The sequence below is a fragment of the Euprymna scolopes genome, chromosome 29, assembly GCF_053919585.1.
Source record: "Euprymna scolopes isolate OS-2025 chromosome 29, ASM5391958v1, whole genome shotgun sequence".
Lineage (NCBI taxonomy): Eukaryota > Metazoa > Mollusca > Cephalopoda > Sepiida > Sepiolidae > Euprymna > Euprymna scolopes.
Window position 1 is genome coordinate 44825855 of NC_136510.1, and position 19786 is coordinate 44845640.

The following is a 19786-nucleotide window of genomic DNA, read 5'->3' on the forward strand; positions in this document are numbered from 1 at the left end:
GGTTGTAATGATGGCGCAGGCAGCCAAGACTAATGCTGAAAAGAGTCCCAGTTTGAGAGCCATGACCAATGGGAAATGTTTCTGCTGCGGCCAGCGAGGCCATTTCACAAGAAGTTGTACTAACAAGGGGCGGGGGCACCCGCGCTGTTTCCAATGTGGTAGTTATGGACATTTATCCCAAAATTGTGCGGGAAATGCATCAGGGGGCAGGACGTCAGCGCCACCCTGTTCCCCGAACAAGATTTGATTGAGGCGCAACCGATAATAAATGTGTACGTGGACCAAGTGCCTTGTTCAGCTCTTCTCGACTCCAGGTGCTTACACACCATCATGAGTGCCAAGTTGTGTCGAAACTGGACAAAGCAGAACATCAAAGTAACCACAATAGGTGGCAATACGCAAGCTTGCTGTGGAGCCGGAACTGTCAAAGTCCACACAGACTCTGGTGTGGCCGCAGACATTAATGTGCTGGTGATGCAAGGGGATTTGCTGGGATTCGATGTACTGTTGGAATATGATGCTATTAAGGCACTGGGGGGAGTGGTTATCGGAAGAGATGGGACTGTGCGATTTTTGGAAACGCCAGTGTGTGCTGCAGTTCACATTAATCGGCCTGATTTTAAGGTGGACTACGACCCTCACCAAAAAGCATGGACTGCATCGTGGAAGTGGACAGAAGGAAGTGCGCCAACCGAACTCAAGAATAGCATTGCAGAGTACTCGATACCCGACAAGGCCCATAATGAATACGAGAAGGAACTAAGAGGCCAACCCCGGAGTGCACTCTATGTGATCATCAGATCAGGGGGGAGTGTAGTACTTACCAACAAAACAAACGCCCACGTGTTTGTGCCTTGTATAGGCATGTGCGACAACAAAACTTGGGTTTTTATAAGCGGAAGTCTCGAGGTTGTCAGGAATCTACAGGCGCATGTGCAAGAGGAGGGATTGAGATAGTGGTATAAAAGGCAGGTCAAGTGAGAAGGTTGTGGTGGTTGTTGTCATTGGACGTTACAGTGACGAGTGCGTTAGCAGGTGATTAAGAGGCTGTTTTTTTTTGTGTGTCAAGTCACGCACCTCAGTGAAGATCATATAAGTCGTGCACCTCGATGAAGGTGAAGGTCATAGTGAGAACCTCGTATATATTTATACATCAGGGGCAACAACTCTTGCGCGTATGAAAGTAGTTCTATGATATTACTACAATATGTAAATAACATTTTTAAACCACATGCTCCTATGACCTTGGAAGATCATTTCACATCATACAGAACTAGTGCTTCATGCACTGCCAGACTTAGCTAGACTTTACTACATAGCCAGACTAAACTAGCCTTTGATAAACAGCCAAACACAGCTAACCCTAGATACATGGCTAGAGATAACTAGTTCTTTATATTCTTGTTGACTTTTAAACACAGAAATAAAATAAAAACGTCTGACTCTTAATTCAATCTTCTTCATAACGCAACATCAATAATTTTCAAAACATCTGACGACTCTTGAATTATTATTTTACATTCTCCATAACACGATGATGACAATTTTAAAACAGTCTGACTCTTGAATTGTTGAAATGATTATGCAAAACATGCCGCCATCAACATAGATCCGACTCTCGTCTCTTAATCAAAACTTCTTCTTAATATGACGATTCTAACTCTCAAATACTTGTGTGAGCCTTTTCTAGTCTCACACGAAAACACGTGTTCACATTTCAAGCTCTATTACTTGTCACATACATATGCGCACACAAACATACGCGCGCACGTCCACACACGTGCATATATTCACGTTCGCATACATACACTCACATTCACGTGTATATACACGCACGCTAACGTACACACATGTACTCACACACGCGCACACGTACGCACACATGGGCAACGTCACTTCCCCTTTCAAAGGAAATCCACACATGCGCAAAAGACCAGTGGAAACACCTATAAAAGCAAGAGCAATAAGCAGCTTCTCCCTTTTAGGACCAGCTTTCGAGCTGTACGGTCTACGGACTGCCAGCGTGCCTTTTCGGCATGCGCACCCACGCGCGTGCCTCACACCACTTGCTACTATGTGGAACAAAAAGCCAACAAACAGTACGTACACTTTATACGCTTTCTCTCTCCATGAACTGGATTGACTTTCTCACTCTATCTCCCCTTCGTTTTGGTCCATCAAAACAGACATGTGCGTGACGCTCTACTGAGCTTAACCCTCTCTTTCTACAGGCCGGCTTGCCACTTCGCGTTTCTCTATTGCATTCCCCTTTCCTTCCACGCGCGTAGTCGTCAACGGCCAAATGAACATGTGTACACCCAAGACTTTCATTTCTCAACAGAAAATAAATGACATGTTTATTTTATTCCAGCATTTGAGTTCTTTGTTTCCTTCATTCAATTCGTTTCATTATTTTTTCTTGTAGCGAGTTAGGGTATTTATATCCTGGTCCACAACAGTATCATATTAAGAAGTGAACAATCACATACGGTTCAAGAAGACAGCACTCCTCCACCCTGTTGCATCAAAGTTAGAGCCAATCTTTGTTTTCTGGTGCACATCCACTGCCATTACCTATTAGTCTCTTTTTACAAGGGTTGTTAGGACAACCTGACATAAGAATATTTTACCCTACAAATGCTGGAATAAAATAAACGACATGTTTATTTTATTCCAGCATTTGAGTTCTTTGTTCCTCTACTCCATTTCCTTTTCTTGCCACGCGCAACATACTCCAACTCTCAACATGCTCGCAACAATTTTACTTTTCTATCCGAAATAGCTTGTAATCTAAATAAATAAATAAAACAAAAAGAAATTGACTGCACTCCCATGACATTCGCGTTATTAGTTCGCAATCTTAACTTCGACGTATTCTCTTTGCTGTTTAACACTCAACCCACTCTCCTTCTGCATAATCCGTCCCCCTTAGTGCAGCCGCTTCTCTCATATCCAAATTATATTCTGAAACCACAGAACTACAACTTCACTTAATGCAAGTTATTGCTTGTATATACAAACAAAACAAACCTCTCATGGAACTGTAACATAGTGCGAACGGCTATATGCTGAGCTGTGAGCGAAATGACGTTGTGATACGGAAAAAGAAAACTATAAAAGGAGAGAGCATGTTTGAGAAGACGGTCACGTGAGGGACATCGCAGCGGTAATGAGAGAATGAGAAAATAAATGTTGTTGTACAACGACAAAAAAAAAAAAAGCAAGTTGAAGTTCTTTCCTATTCTTTGCCTGCATTGCGACTGAGGCTACAACGTGTTGGGTAACGTTATAGAACTGCTACACATCCAAAATAAAAAAATGAACAAAATAAAATCAAAAGAAGATTAGTCCAAGCTCTCAAGAGTAAACTGCTAACTGTTTTCCGGCTTGTTTAGAACCGAAAACAATCAGATCAATCTCTAAGTGAGAGTGGGACTTAAGTGGAAGCAAACTAACTTTGCAGACTCCTGTCTTGGCTAATTTGCTAAGTATATTTACCTGCCCCCCCCCCATTACAGTAAAGTAAGATATGAGATCAGTTTATCGTGAGGAACCTAGCTCTACCCAAAAGAAAGCACTCTGTATGAGAGCAAAAGTTAACATTCCCCAAAAGAAGCGCTTTAGGTCAGCGCAATCAACTAATCCGCCATCCACAGGAGGTAAGGCCTGGGACGATGGCATCTTCGGCGTGTCAGGTAAGTTTAATTTGCCAAATAAATGGGATAAAACAGAAAATAATAACAGAAATAAAGAAAGGCACGGTATTTTTTTTATTCTTTCGCTTTACGGTACAGGTTTCAATTGTGACCAATCAAAAAGCGTTTTAAATCATGTAAAATGAAAGCTGCCATTTGATTGGTTATTCCGTGTTCAGTCCCACACACGGAAGAAGAGATAAGCGCTGGCATCGTGCAGCCAACACGCATTAGAAGTGTCGCGCAGAAATATTACTCAGGAAAAGAAAAAAAGGAAAGGAAATACATATATGTATATGTATATATGCCATTATGGGGAACTCAGATACAAAGTTAAATTTCAGGAAAGCTGTTATTCAATTGACTACGAAAACTCAGGTAATATTGGCACAAGTTTTCATAAACTTAAAATACTAGGGTATACCTGTTTTTATTTTTATTATTTAGAGGTAATATCTCTTAATGGTTTCTTCTTCCTTTTTTATTTTCCTGATACGTGGGCAGTAAATAAATATTTTTATTGTTTTTTTTTTTTTTTTTTTTTTTTTAATATACTTGTCACAGGTGAACTTGTAAAAGCTGATTAATTCATTTAATAGTTTTTTTGTTTTATGTGTTGCTTTTATAAATTAGAGATCGCTATCAATACCTTATTTTCAATTTTCGAATTAGAATTTTCAAAACCTCCGAACAGTTTTTTGTAACGATAAATAATTAAAAATAAAACCAATAGTTGATATGACGTAAAATCTGACAAAAAATAAATTGATATCTATAGTTTAAATACCTTTTTCGTGTCTTATTCTTTTTTTACTAAGGTGTCCCACCTTCTTTTATTTTCACAATCTGACATTGTTGATCTTTTTGCTGTGTCTATCGGCAACAAATAGTTGGTGCTTATACAGATCGATCCCCATGGCTGCGCTTATTGTCTTGCAAAATCTGTGAATGAATTACAACAGCCCACAGGAGGCAACCACACAATATGAAACTCTAGTTCCTGGAAAAAAAAAAAACAAAAAACATTGCATTTTATTTATTTTTTTCACTGATATATTTACATTGTTGCTTTATGTACATTTTATATTATTATTATTATTATTATTATTATTAAAAAAATAAAATAAAATGCAATCATTTTTGTTCCCAACTATTGAAAGGTAAATTCCAATACTGATTTTGTAGACTAAGACTAAAATTCTACAACAAATCACGCCGAAAACCAACAAAACTATTTGCGTGATAGAAGAGAGAAAAAACAAACAAAAACAACAAAAAAAACAAAACAATTACGCCTACCTCAAATGCAACAATCCACACGCGCGCACACACACAAGGTAAATAAAACACAATACAATAATATACCTATTTACTTACCTCCCTACAAGGGCAGTTTTAATGTAGCCCCCCCCCCTCTCAACAAAAGTAAAGCAAAAAGAAAACAGAAAACTGGGATTGGGACAAAAATAAAAATTGCCTCACTCTATAAGGATTTCTTTGAGTTTTTCACTGACTGAGGACAGAAAAAAACATGTTTAGTGCTTGTACAAAGAAAGGCGATAGATCAAACAAGGGAGGTAAAATTGTTAGGTGAAAGTACAGAGTAGTTACAAAACATCCTTCCCTCCTCGTGTTAAGAATGGCTTTCTAACGTTATTTCAGCGCGGTTACAATAAGTGCATAAATACCAATTTACTACAAACAGTAAAAACTACTTTTAATTAAATCAATTAAAATTTGAATAATTTCCAGTTCTGTTTTCATAAATTTATATAAAAAATAGTTTGTTTTATAATCCAAAGAGATCTGAAAAAATGCTCAAAAGACAAATATATAACAAATAAACGTTACCAAAGGCAAGAAAATTTACTCTTCTACTTTGCTAGATAGGTTTGTAGTGTTTTTACTTAATGTACAATGTTTATTTGGCTCGGAAAATAACTAATGCCAACCCGTACGCGAGCACAAGGAAAAATGTCCGCAATGTATTTGTTACGCGGCCATTTTTTTCCACTTGTGCTCGCGTATGGGTTGACAGTAGTTGGCTTTCGAGCCAAATAAACATTGGGTACTCATGCACTTATTGATCCGTGCTAAAATAATAACGTTATTATTTAGAAAGCCATTCTTAACATGGGGACGGGAGGGTGTTATGTACATATTCTGTACTTTCACCTAACAATTGAATAAAAACAGGTATCGTAAAACTTTAATTAAACTTTAAAATACTATTAAAAAAAATAGCGCGGATCAATAAGTGCGCTAGCACCAAACATTGTAAGTAAAAACACTACAAACCTATCTAGCAAGGTAGAAGAGTAAATTTTCTTGCCTTTGGTAACATTTATTTGTTTATATATTTGATTTTTTTTTTTTTTTTTTTTTTTTAACACTTTTTCGAATCTGGATTGTAGAACAAACCCCCAAAATATTATTTTTTTTAATGGAGAAATGATTTAATGAAATAACGAACTAAAAGCAAAAATTGAAAATAATTTAAAACATGCTTTCTAAAATAAGCAATCTGAGTTTTGTCCCCTGTTTTTGCAATCGATCTGTCGCTTTTCTTTGTACAGCAACAGCAACACACCACAAATCGAAACAAAATACAAACAAAACGAAAACCGAGAACACTTCCTAGCCAAAAAGCTAACAAAATTAGTGTTATTGTTTTCCGTTTCAGGAATAGGGGTTTCATTTTGTGTAGTCGTCTCTAAGCGGTTGTAGTAACTGTTTTACTAGATTTTTCACGAGACAATATGGACAGCCATGGGGGTCGATCTACATAAGCACTAAATAGTTTTCGCTCTTTAAAAAAAAAAAAAAAAATATTGTTGACAATGTTCTCATTTTATTTGGATCACATAATCTAAACGAAACCAGAACAGTAAAGGAGTTATTATTTTTTAAAAATAAATTTCTGTTTATTTGGAAAGGAAATTGAATTTATGACGATCTCTCTAAAACAAATACATACAAACTGTGACCAAAATAAATAAAGGAGTACAACGTGTAAACCTCTAAAGGTAGGGACAGTATATTGATTTATAAAAATAAATATATGTGTGTGTGACTGCATAATGAATGAGGAAACAAATGTCGACACATGGCAAGTAATGAACGAACCACACAGAAATGTTTGTTTCATTCCAGCTAAGGAATTCGCCACAATAGCTGCGAAATTTGAAATTCCTTTTCTGTTATAAATAAATTTGACACTTCTGCATTTTAGCATCCCCAGGGGGGGGGGAGAAGCAGAATGTTTTGAACACCTTTGCGTCTTACTTTTTATTATTTTATTTATTTATTTTGGTCAATTGTGCTCCGTTACGCCAATTGAAGACACCTCAACATTTTTCGATAAATCAACGATTTCGAGTATGCTGAAGACGAATATCGCAGGGAAAATTAGCGCAGACAAATAGTTTTCGAGATATAAATATCTGCATTTTGCAATGTAAATCACTAGCGGCCATGTTTGAACAGGCGGCAAACCTCTTTTTTTTTTCTTTTTTTTTTCAGCGCAATTTCGAAAGCCGTTCTTAATATGGGGAGATTGAGGGTGTTTATTCCGAAAGCCGTTCATAACATGGGGAGGTTGGGAGTGTTTATTCCGAAAGGCATTTTCTTATTTTCAACATTCCCATGTTAAGAATGACTTCCGGAATAAACAGGTTGGACAACCAGTGCACATTGACCGAATTTTCTTGAATTTGAATTCTTGAAAGTAATATTTTTGATTGAATTAGAAATGACGTTGCATAAACATTTGCATTTCGTGGAATTAACTTCATAGTTCGTTTGCGCATGCTCACTGAACCATTTCAGTGGAACAACAAAGATGGCGGCCAATTCAAACTACTAGAAATTACATTGCATAATACAGATGTTATTTGTTTTTGTTTTTGCGATACGTTTTGAATAAATTAAATTATTTACAAAAGTGCATTTTTACCTAAATGCGAGTGGGGAACAATTTTCCCTTTAACCAATTTGGTACCCCCCCCTATAGGGAGCGGCAATCGGCATTTATATTGTATTTATCTTGCTAGATTCAGCCCTTCTGATAAGTTGTAGACAACGAAACACATGTCAGTGGATAATTATAGTTTATACAATTGCATAATACAGGTATTTATATCCCGAAAACTATTTGGACTTTATTACATAGATTCGAAAAAGTTGTAAAAAAACAAACAAATATATAACAAATAAATCTTATCAAATGCAATATAAGTTACTTTTCTACCTAACTGGGTACTTTTTTTTAGTGTTTTTATTTAATGTAACATGTTTATTCAGCTCGAAAACATAGTGTTTACCCATGTATTGGGAAATTTTAAATGGCGCCCGACTCTTCTCTTGAACACGGTAAGGTTTGGGAAAATGAGTTAAAAATAATAAACTGTACAAAATACTGTTAGAAATTCGCACAGTATGTTACCATGACATAGGCTGACATATATTCCGTGGGTTTCTAACAGTATTTTGTATAGTTTCTTATTTTTAACTCATTTTCCCTAACTTACCGTGTTCAAGAGAGAGTCGGGCACTATTTTAAATTTTCCAATACATCAGTAAACACTATGTTTTTCGAGCTGAATAAATATGTTACATTAAATAAAAATACTAAAAAAGTATCCAGTTAAGTAGAAAAGTAAGTTATCTTGCCTTTGATAACATTTATTTGTTGTATGTTTGTTTTTTTTACAACTTTTTCGAATCTGTGTATAGTAATATAAACCCACTATTTGTCTGTTCTAATTTTACCGTCGATATTTGTTTTCAGCATACCCGAAAACCTATAAAAGCCATCATTTTATTGAAAAACTGCCAGGCGTCTTTAGTTGGCGTAACGGAGCAGATTGACCTTTTTTTTTTTTTTTTTTTTTTTTTTAAACTCGCGTTACCCCTAACAAGGCATATCGTCACTTGGACGTAAGGGGCTACTATTTGGGACGATGCCTAGGAAAGATTAACAAGATGTTGGTTTACGTTACATTTAAACTTCTGCATATCAGTACAGTCAATGAAGCAGGTAGCAGGAAGGGAATTCCAAAGTCTATCTATTGGAGGGGTGAAACTATTAGTATACCACGATCAGCCGGCCACCGAGGTGTGACCGACAGACGTGTTATAGTAAATGTCTTAAAGCGGTCTCATGAAGACATGAAGATGGGCCAGTCATTAGGGTCTGAGTAACAAGAAGAAAATCATACCTGAGATGTTGGATCTGGGTGTGGCTGCTTTCTTTTCTCAAGATGATCTCTTCACCCTGGTGGCATTCTGGTGGGAATCTTCATCTCCCTGTCCTCAGGGCCGCCTTTCGACTTAAGACATTTATGAAGGAATTCATGGCAGACACAAGAAAAACGACACGCGACACAATTGTAATATACAAAGGTATAACTAACTATTTTATTTTACATTAGAGATACAATATATATTACAAAAAAAACAATTTACAATTAATTTTTACAATAGGCTTTTCGAAGCTAACTAACCTACCCTAACTAGTGTTGAGGGAGGGGGTGGCCCCCCCCCCTCATTTACGGAGAGACAGTCTATGCGTCCTCACATCATGGTGGTCGTGCAGGAAAGAGACAGAAAAATAGCAAGGGGATTATGGGAAAGGGTTTCTTTGTATCTCTACGCTCATGGACAATTTACCACCCGTCCATGCTGCAGAGTGTGTTAGAAACAGTGGCACAAGGAAATAGTGCCACATCCCTCCCTATGCTATCCGAAATTTATGAGTATTCATAAATTTCAGAAGTCCCTAATTTTCCGTGAATGGTGCGTCAACCGGCCGTCAGCAATCGATGTCCCCATGCTCTACGTTCCATCAGGAACTCAGTGAAGCAAGTTATTTTTTTCCACCAGGCTCCTGGTAGACTGGTATACTGCTTCAAATACCAGAGAGGGTAATCATCCTCGCCCTCCATCGAGGCAATGACCTCATGATTTCAGTTACTGGATTTACACTTTCTTAAGCAACCAGTATAATATTTTTTAACAAAGCCGGATTTTACGTGAGTTCATCACGCCGACCTATACGTATTTGACTAAGCCGGATTGTACGCGAGTTTATCACGCCGACCTATACGTATTTCACTAAGCCGGATTCTACGTGAGTTTATCACGCCGACCTATACGTATTTCACTAAGCCGGATTCTACGTGAGTTTATCACGCCGACCTATACATATTTCACTAAGCCGGATTCTACGTGAGTTTATCACGCCGACCTATACGTATTTCACTAAGCCGGATTCTACGTGAGTTTATCACGCCGACCTATACGTATTTCACTAAGCCGGATTCTACGTGAGTTTATCACGCCGACCTATACGTATTTCACTAAGCCGGATTGTACGTGAGTTTATCACGCCGACCTATACGTATTTCACTAAGCCGGATTGTACGTGAGTTTATCACGCCGACCTATACGTATTTCACTAAGCCGGATTCTACGTGAGTTTATCACGCCGACCTATACGTTTTTTAATTTAGTCTGCATAACATTATTTCCGTAACTGGATTTACGCTCCCTTCAGCAACCAGTATAATGTATTTTAACCAAGTCGGAGTTACGTGACCTCATCACGCCGTCCTATATGTATTCCAAGTTATTACTTCAGTTACTGGACTTACGCTCTCTTCAGCAACCAGTATAATGTATTTTAGATAAGTCGGGGTTACGTGACCTCATCACGCCGACCTATATGGATTTTAGTAAAACCTCGGTCTTCAGAGGATCTAATCCAATTAATTCTGTTAGAGCAAGGAGTCTGCCGCCGAGCGACCAATAAAAACCATCCACCACGGAATATTTATTAATAATATAAAGAATTAATTAAGAAGGGCACTCATCCTTCATGAGTTAGAATACTCAATTAGGGGGAAAAAAATTCCAAAAATAAACAATTCAGAAACCTGGTATACATTAAATCAATGAAATAGGGTGTTAACAATTTTTTTTTTCTTAAAAAGAAAACACTTTTAAAAAATCATTTCAGAGCACCTCGGTCACAATTAGAATTTGTTTACACAATGCAAACGCATTTCAGTTATTACATTCATAATTAACTTTTTCCCAAATTTCAGGGTACATTTAAAAAGTATATGTATTTTTTCAAAACTTGATTTACAAAAGATCATTAAAATTTAATTCCAAAATTTAAAAATTATTTCAAGTATTTTGGTTCATCGTTAAAATCAATTTATGTTAATTAACTTCTTTCCAAAGTAATTCATTTATTATTATAAAAACCAATCTTCTCAAAAGGTCATAAACTTCGAATAGACCCATTTTTCGTAATACAATTCAAAAATTATTCCAAACATTTGGTTCATTATTAAAATTAATCTTCCGAAAAGATCATAGACAATTCATTTTGAATCAATTCACCCTTCACAATGAGATTCAGAAACATCCCAAATTTTTTCATTTCGTAATTATTATTTTTAAAATTCAGTGTACATTTAAAGTTATTTAATTGATTCTTAAAAATCATTTCTTCTTTTAGGTCATTATCAAGGTCATTTCGAATTCAGAAACATTTCACGTTAATTAACTTTATTTTCCAAAGTAATTATTTTATCATTTAAAAGCAATTCTTTTCCTAAACTCACTCACAAGGATTATTTCGAATTAATAAACTCCCGCCACACCTGGGAGTCACATTAGTTAACGACCAGTTCTGTATAGTTAACAGCTCGAAAAAATTAAAGTTTCAATTAAAGAGAGATCTTTCTAGACTGAGGAAATCTTTTTTTTTCTTAATAATTAATTCAATTTTACGTATATACTCCTCAGTCAATATTTCAGGGACCCCTATCATACGGTCCAATTTCAAATAAACCTTAAATTAAAGAATTTGCTCGAATAATTCTTCCTTAAAATCATCTAGAGTTCAGGAAAATCTCTTTCGTTAGTCAAACAATATTTCCTTAGAAATTATTAAAAATTCAGAGAATATTCGAAATGTAATAGCGTAATTTTTTCTTTAAGAACAACTATGAACATTTCAGAGAACTCTTAAAAAATTAACGTAATCATGTAACAGTTGGCTTTTCCAAACACTCGAAGACTTCAAAAAAGTACTTTAAGTGCTGTTTGAATAATCGTCTCAGTTTTTATTTTTAATAAAAACCAATTGAAGACATCATTTAATGTAATTTAACGAAGCATAAATAATTTTGTTCTTTAAACTTGGTAGAAAAATTTAAAAAACTCCAAGTTAATTCGTTATTATATGCCCTCCTGCAATCAGCCATGGGGGTTTAGCTATACAATCATTAAAACGCAAGAGTAGAGAAAGAGAATGAGGGGAAAAAGAAGGGGATAGAGGCAGAGCGATGCCATTACACACCCCACCACCCTCATAACACCATTACGTAATAACAAAAAAAAAATCTTCGACGATTTTAAAAGTCACTCTCTCGTCCTCACAGGTAAGGGAATGAGAGAGAGATAGAGAGAGAGAGAGAGAGGCAGATAGCATTGTTCTACCATCCATTCCTCAACACCCTCGCAAACACCATGACGAGGTCATCTTCGCTTATCTTTCCAATGTGCGGCCATTGTTTTAAAAAATGAGTGACAGGTAGACATTAAACATTTCTACGAGTTTAAAACAAATAACTAAATAGAAAAACAATCTTATTTTGAACAATTTTGTAAAATACATTCTAACACAAAACTTTCATATTATCTAACCCCCATTTTTTTTTACCAGTAACATTTTTTTTTCTTTTTAAACAGACAAACATCAATAAAAGAAACATTATCAATTCAAAAAAAATGTCCCCTTATGTTTCAGCTTTAATGAACATGAAAAATAAACACATCAACTGTTCATGGAATAAAATGTAATGTAAAAGTTCTATTTTTTCAAATCTGAATCTAACACTTGCAAAGTCAAAAGAATGTTTTTAAAAAGTCCTATATTTTTATAAACCTGAAATAAAGATCAGATAAAAAATGTTAGGTATCCTTTATTTTCTTTCCTTTTTTTTTTTAAATTTATTTTTCGAGCTTCGTGTTTGAAGGATTTTTTTCTTTTTTTTTTCATGTAATAACAAGATGCATAGATATACACACATATCGATATATATCCGGAGAGAGACAGAAAGAGAGAAAGCGTGAGAGAGAAAGAGACATTGCATATTCTAGAGACACTTTTTTCTCGTCTCTGTTTTTTTTTTGTGTGTGTGGGACACATTTCTTACTTTTTTTTCGAAGGGTTACTTTCAATACTCTTTTTTTTTAAATCGATCCTTTGTAAACTGTTTTTTTTTTTTTTGTAGGTGCAAGACAATTTTTTGTTCAGGTTCTGAATTTTCTTTTTTGAGTGCGTTTTTTTTTTTTTTTTTGTGCGCGTGTGTACTGGTCTGCCATTTTTTTTTTTTTAAATTTTGCCAGAAATAATAGTTTTTTTTCCGTTTTAAGACCGTGGACCATTTTTTTTTATTCGATTCGTCTAGTGGTCGTTATTTTTGGTTGTGCCGTGGGTTTAAGGGTCGAAATTATTTCCATGCTGGGAAACAATATGTTCTGGTCATAGTGCATCATTTATACTGCGACACAGATGCGACGAGATCCGTCTGGTAATTAACCAGGGTCAATCCTGCGTCTTAAGGCAACCATTTATACCACTATCAGCCGGCCACCGAGGTGTGACCGACAGACGTGTTATAGTAAATGTCTTAAAGCGGTCTCATGAAGACATGAAGATGGGCCAGTCATTAGGGTCTGAGTAACAAGAAGAAAATCATACCTGAGATGTTGGATCTGGGTGTGGCTGCTTTCTTTTCTCAAGATGATCTCTTCACCCTGGTGGCATTCTGGTGGGAATCTTCATCTCCCTGTCCTCAGGGCCGCCTTTCGACTTAAGACATTTATGAAGGAATTCATGGCAGACACAAGAAAAACGACACGCGACACAATTGTAATATACAAAGGTATAACTAACTATTTTATTTTACATTAGAGATACAATATATATTACAAAAAAAACAATTTACAATTAATTTTTACAATAGGCTTTTCGAAGCTAACTAACCTACCCTAACTAGTGTTGAGGGAGGGGGTGGCCCCCCCCCCCTCATTTACGGAGAGACAGTCTATGCGTCCTCACATCATGGTGGTCGTGCAGGAAAGAGACAGAAAAATAGCAAGGGGATTATGGGAAAGGGTTTCTTTGTATCTCTACGCTCATGGACAATTTACCACCCGTCCATGCTGCAGAGTGTGTTAGAAACAGTGGCACAAGGAAATAGTGCCACATTAGAATAGAAAGCTTTCTGGCATTTAGTGGCCTCAACAGTAATGAGATTTTGTTGCTAAGCGGGTTTGTCGGGATATGTACGTCGAAGGGACACAAGTGCAACGAGTTCATCAGAGCACATTTTATTAAAATATTTATAAAACGGGCATAGAGATGCAACATTGCGGCGAGGGGACAGGGGTTGGAGCTTAGTTGACAAGTTGAAGTTTAGTTATGGCTTTAATTTATTTCAAAAGTTTGATTTAATTGTAGATATTTCTGCGGTTTACGAGTCCTGCTGAATTAATGTTATTATTTAGAAACCCACTCTTGGGGATGATGGCGTTTTGCTGTGAATGCTAAAATGCAGATGTGCCGTAAAATTTTCAGCTCTCTTCCACTGAACGTTACGTTACTACTGGTATTTGCGAGACTAGCGGGTAGACCCGAGGTTGAATGATAATCAACGAATTGTAGTCTACATTGCACTGTAGAGAACATACTGTTTTTATAAAATTATTTTTATATATAGTCTTGAATTAAAGTTTAAAATGCAGACGTTAAGTATCATGGTTCAATTTTGCTTTAAACAGAAACATGCGCCCCTGTCATATCAAAGAACTTACTGTTGTTTTTATATACCGGGCCTTTCGGCTTGTGTGGTAATAAAACTTCTCAAATGCACTTGTGATGTTAGGCTGTGTAAGATGTTAACTTTGGGCCAGATCGTCTGTTCCTTCTTTCATCGAACGTTTCAGTATCGATACTTATCGAAGACATTTCGATAAAAACCTCTTTAAGAACACTGCCAGATGCATAAAGTACATTTGTGTGAAATTTCATAAAAATCGGCTCAACCGTTTCGAAATCCATAGAGAACGAACTCCCACACACAAAGTAGATATAATGTGTGTGCATGTTTAAAAATTCAATTTAATCTTTCAGACTCGTCTTTGTCGGTGGTTTGACGAAGTTAGGTCGTAGCTGAAACATGCACACAAATGTACCTATTTACTATGCCTCCCCACGGGATAGAGTTAGACACCAGTCGTTTTTTAACGTGGAGAAAAGGTACAAAAATAAAAATTGTCTCAGTCGTGAAGGATTTCTCCTCCACTGAAAGAGAACAAGAAATAGAAATTCAGCGTCTGAAGTACAGATACTACACTTTGATCTTGACCAAATCTTGAATGTACCTATTTACTATGCCTCCCCACGGGACAGAGTTAGACACCAGGGTCGTTTTTTAACGTGGAGAAAAGGTACAAAAATAAAAATTGTCTCAGTCGTGAAGGATTTCTCCTCCACTGAAAGAGAACAAGAAATAGAAGTGCAGCGTCTGAAGTACAGATACTACACTTTGATCTTGACCAAATCTTGAATGTACCTATTTACTATGCCTCCCCACGGGACAGAGTTAGACACCAGGGTCGTTTTTTAACGTGGAGAAAAGGTACAAAAATAAAAATTGTCTCAGTCGTGAAGGATTTCTCCTCCACCGAAAGAGAACAAGAAAATGAAGTGCAGCATCCGAAGAACAGATACTACACTTTGATCTAAATCCTTATACATATGGCGATCAAGTCAGAAAACAGCGTGATGATTTTATCGGAAAGGCGAGATGTAGTTCAAAAATTGTATTTTTTTTTTAAAAGGATTGTGTCAACGTTAAAATCAATTTAGTATGAAATAGAAAAAAAAACTTTAGTAATTAAGTCGACATACTGACATATTTTGGTTGCGTGTTTTTTTTTATTTTTTGCTACTAAATATGACTTGATCAAAGTCTTAGGCTATTTTAATATGTAGTTACTTTAATAACACAATATACATGTAAAAATACGCTATAGTTCTGCGATTGAGTTATGTTTTAAAAATAAATATGTTTTAATTGTTCTTATCAGCCCTAAGTTATGATTCATTGAATAACTCGCCAATTTCTGTCTTAGGTTGATTCAATCATTCTTAATAGTTTTTACTTAATATCTCTGTAAGCATTTAGAGAAAGACCTGATTCTCTTTTTGTAAGCGTCGCTATCTAATTTACGTATCGGTCTGTACATACCACAAAGACGTATGTAAACTAGATAGTAAAGTATTTTTTTTTTTTTTTACTTTAAGACTAATAAATAATGCTTCAATATAATAAGGACTATATAGAGTTAAGCGATTTAGTTTAATGATGCAAGACTACCTTAAAAGATGTCATAGTTTATGAATTTTTGAATGAAAAGTAGAATAAATTGTAGTGTTGGTTGTGGACCAACGGTCACAAGTACGTATCGTTTCTTGTGTGTGCATGTAGTTTCAGTAGTTGTAAAAAATAAATAAATAAAAATAAAAGAAAAATCAATGCGGGCCAGTCTAGAATTTTAGAGTAGTTAACTATATTTTATCATTAACCCCAAGTCAGAGTGACAATGCCTTAAAACCACATGAAAGCGCATAAAAATATCTCACCAATAAAAAGCGCACAGAATTTATTTCCTACAGCAAAAAAAAAAAAAAAAAAAAAAAAAATGGTTAACTGCTTTAAATCGCTAGTATGGCCTGAAAATTCGGGATCATTTTACAGTAAATTTATATTCGAAACTGACTCTTTTCTCACTCTAAATTCTAAAAATAATTATTCTTCTTATTTTTTTCGTTAAGTTTTTTGAAATGTGTTCACACGTAAACGTCTAAGGAAAAAAGTAAAAATCTCTTTTTTTTTCTTTCTTAATTTAGGGGTGGGATATGGATCTACAATGATACCATATGCATTTCTTAGCAGTTGGAACCGATTATTAATAACGTTTATTGCGTTTTGTTTATTGTCGTTTTTACGTCGCAATTAAATATTTTATTTTTCTATAAAACTATTAATATTCATATTTAGAAAAGCGTGACCACTTGTTTCTCGCATCAACGTAACTTTGATAATTATACAATTAGCTATTATTTACTATTAATCGAATATTTATTGAAATAAAAAATGCAGTAGCGTAAAATGAAAGCAAGTTTTTTTAAAACCTCATTAAAATATTTAATTACAAAATTAAATCCATCAGAATGCATTGCAAGTCGGCCATTTAAATCTTTTATTAATAGTTAAACACGCACACACACCCCGAACGAATGAATTACTTTGTCTTTCCCCCCTTCGAAATTGAAAGGAAATTTGAAGCCTTTAAAGTTTCGAATAGAAAGATTTCTTAAATTCTCACGAGTGAACAACGTTTTGAAAGCTATTCAATAATTTCCCAAATCGAGATTAAGACATGACCATAACAGAACTTATCGTTTTATGACAATTAGGTGTAATAATAAAAAAAAAAAATTAATGACCAGAGAATACTGTAATAATTAAATTTTGCTTTCAGAATCTCATCTCGAATAAAATAAATTGGTAAAAAAACTCCAAAACAAACCAAAAATAATGAAACTAATAATTAGCACAATTAAAGAAAAATGAAACGAAAATGAAAGTAAAGACACCTGCTAGGTATATATATATATATATATATATATATATATATATATATATATATATATATATATATATATATATATATATATATATACACTTATGAAATATTCGATAATTAATAAAATTCATTTCTTTAATTTTCCATATTTCTGAAAATATGCACTATTTTAATTTCGTTTTTCTTTATGAAGTTGTGTGTGTATTGGTTATATATATATATATATATATATATATATATATATATATATATATATATATATATCGCTCAAAACTAGACAATACAGTACACAAAATGTGTTTATCTGGTATCAAATCGTAAAGTTTGTCTTTAAATTTATCTTTTCTTTTTCTTCTAATCATAAAACATCTGTTCAGCCAGCGTAGATTTCATGACAAGATGTAGATTAAAAAGAAAACACTAAAGAAATTTTTGTCTTTTTTCTTTACCTAAAGAACTAAGTTAAAATTTATAATTTAAAAATTAAAAAGCTGCTAAAAACCACACACACACACACACACACACACAAGATTAAATAAAAAATATTTTTATCATAAAAAAAAACAGAAACAGCTGACAAAATTTCGTGTTTCTCGCATATACATAACTTTGAATCAAAAAAAAAATATTAATCGAATATTTCTTGAATTCAAAAATATTAATCGAAAATTAATTGAATAAAATAAACGAAAACTTAAAGGAAAAAATCGTAAATATTTAATAAATAAAAATGTCAATATGTATTTCTCACAGTTACGTACATGTGAGAAGAGAAATACGCATTTTATTTGTTTGAGTTGTATCGTTGAACATGACTTACAAAGAACGGTTGTTTATATTAATCGAACTATGAGACAAAATCTCGTCTGTGCCTCACATATAACTTCGATAAATACGCATTGAATTAATTCTTTTATTTAACCATTAATGGAATATTGAAATGAAAACTAAAACAAAACTTAACAATATTTGAATTCATTTTTCTCTTAGCCAATATGTCACCATTCCGGCAACATTAGGTGAAAATAACTATATACAGGGTGTTTGGGATACATTTGTACAGTTTTATCAGGAAAAAAGAAGGCGCTTCTTGATATCTAAAAAAAATTGATTTCAAAGAAATTCAATAGGCAAGGAAAGTATACTATTGTCGAAGAGTTTTACTCAAAATAACCGCCATCGGTATATATTGAAAGCCTCAAGCAGGTTTTACACTTTTCTTCGGAAGATTCTCAAAAACCACTTTAATTCTGTCGATTAGTTGGTCTTTTGTACTACTGGCATGGCAGTTGGTATATTTCTTGACAGCACTCTATACATAATAATCTATTAAATTAAGATCAAGGAAGTTTGGAGGCCAAACAGTGGGATTCGTGTAGTGTAAAAATTGGCTGACTATTTGATTTTTTTCTTCGGGGTGTGGCAGGGTTTTATTACCTACCCTTGTTATCCAGGGTGTAAGTACAGTGGTTAACAATTACACATAGGCACCTGAATTCAACCTGAAACTGTTTGAAAAAAAAAAAAAAAAAAAAAAAAAAGACGGAGACATCACGTCACCCTCTGAGGACACACATCTGAAAACCATGACAGTTTAAGGAAATTAGTCTGCATGACTCTAGGAGAGTCTTTCGGATTGTATGCAAGCCATCTGTTATTCTTCGTGTTGTGCTTTTCATCTTGGCAAACGTTTTTTTTTTTTTTTTTTTTTTTTTTTTAAAATCGGAAAAGAACCAGATTGCTTGTGGCTCCGTAGGATGTTTCACTTTGCTCAGAAGTTTCTTTGCCTTTATCAGACGATTTTTGCAGGCCTTTTCTGTTAAAAGTTAATCTTTGCCATGCTTGTATGAGTAGTAGAAAAGGTCTTTATTTAGTGCAAGTTTCATGTAGAAGGTAGAGAGTGAAACATTTAATACATGAGACAAAGCCCAAATCCTGATACCAGAGTCCTCTAGCACTTTTTCTGCAGATTTTCGAGTAATTCTGCAGTGCAAAAGCAATCAGATCTTTTGTTATGTTGCTTTCTTTTAGCCACAACCCCGTAGTTTCCATTGCAATTCTCTAGTTCATGCCAGATTGTTTTTACAGTGTTCAGGAAGTATTAAGCAGTGACCATAATCTCTTGATTTTGATGGTCAGCACAAATCATCATGATACAAGTTAATCTCTCCCACAATTCACGTGGCTTTTAATCATCCATTCTTGCTATCATCCTGCATATGAAAAGGAGGGTTCAAACTTTAAAATTAAGCCAAGTTGGTATGAATAAATTTTTAAAAACTGGAAAAAAAATCAAATTTATCCCAGATACCCTGTGTGTATGTATGTATATATATATATATATATATATATAT

The 19786-nt window shown here is 34.7% G+C and overlaps 1 protein-coding gene across 2 annotated transcripts in view; it reads left to right on the plus strand.

Annotated features, from left to right (window-relative positions):
* Positions 1-3850: 3850 nt before the first annotated feature.
* Positions 3851-19786, plus strand: part of LOC145252633 (protein HID1-like) — a 97859-nt gene continuing 81923 nt past the window's right edge. Inside the window, exon 1 of one of the 2 annotated variants that reach the window (XM_080112358.1) lies at positions 3851-4073. In XM_080112358.1, the coding sequence (XP_079968484.1) occupies positions 4008-4073 (66 nt within the window). In that variant the 5' untranslated portion in view covers positions 3851-4007. The remainder of the gene's footprint in view (positions 4074-19786) is intronic. The other variant, XM_080112357.1, reaches the window with a different exon arrangement.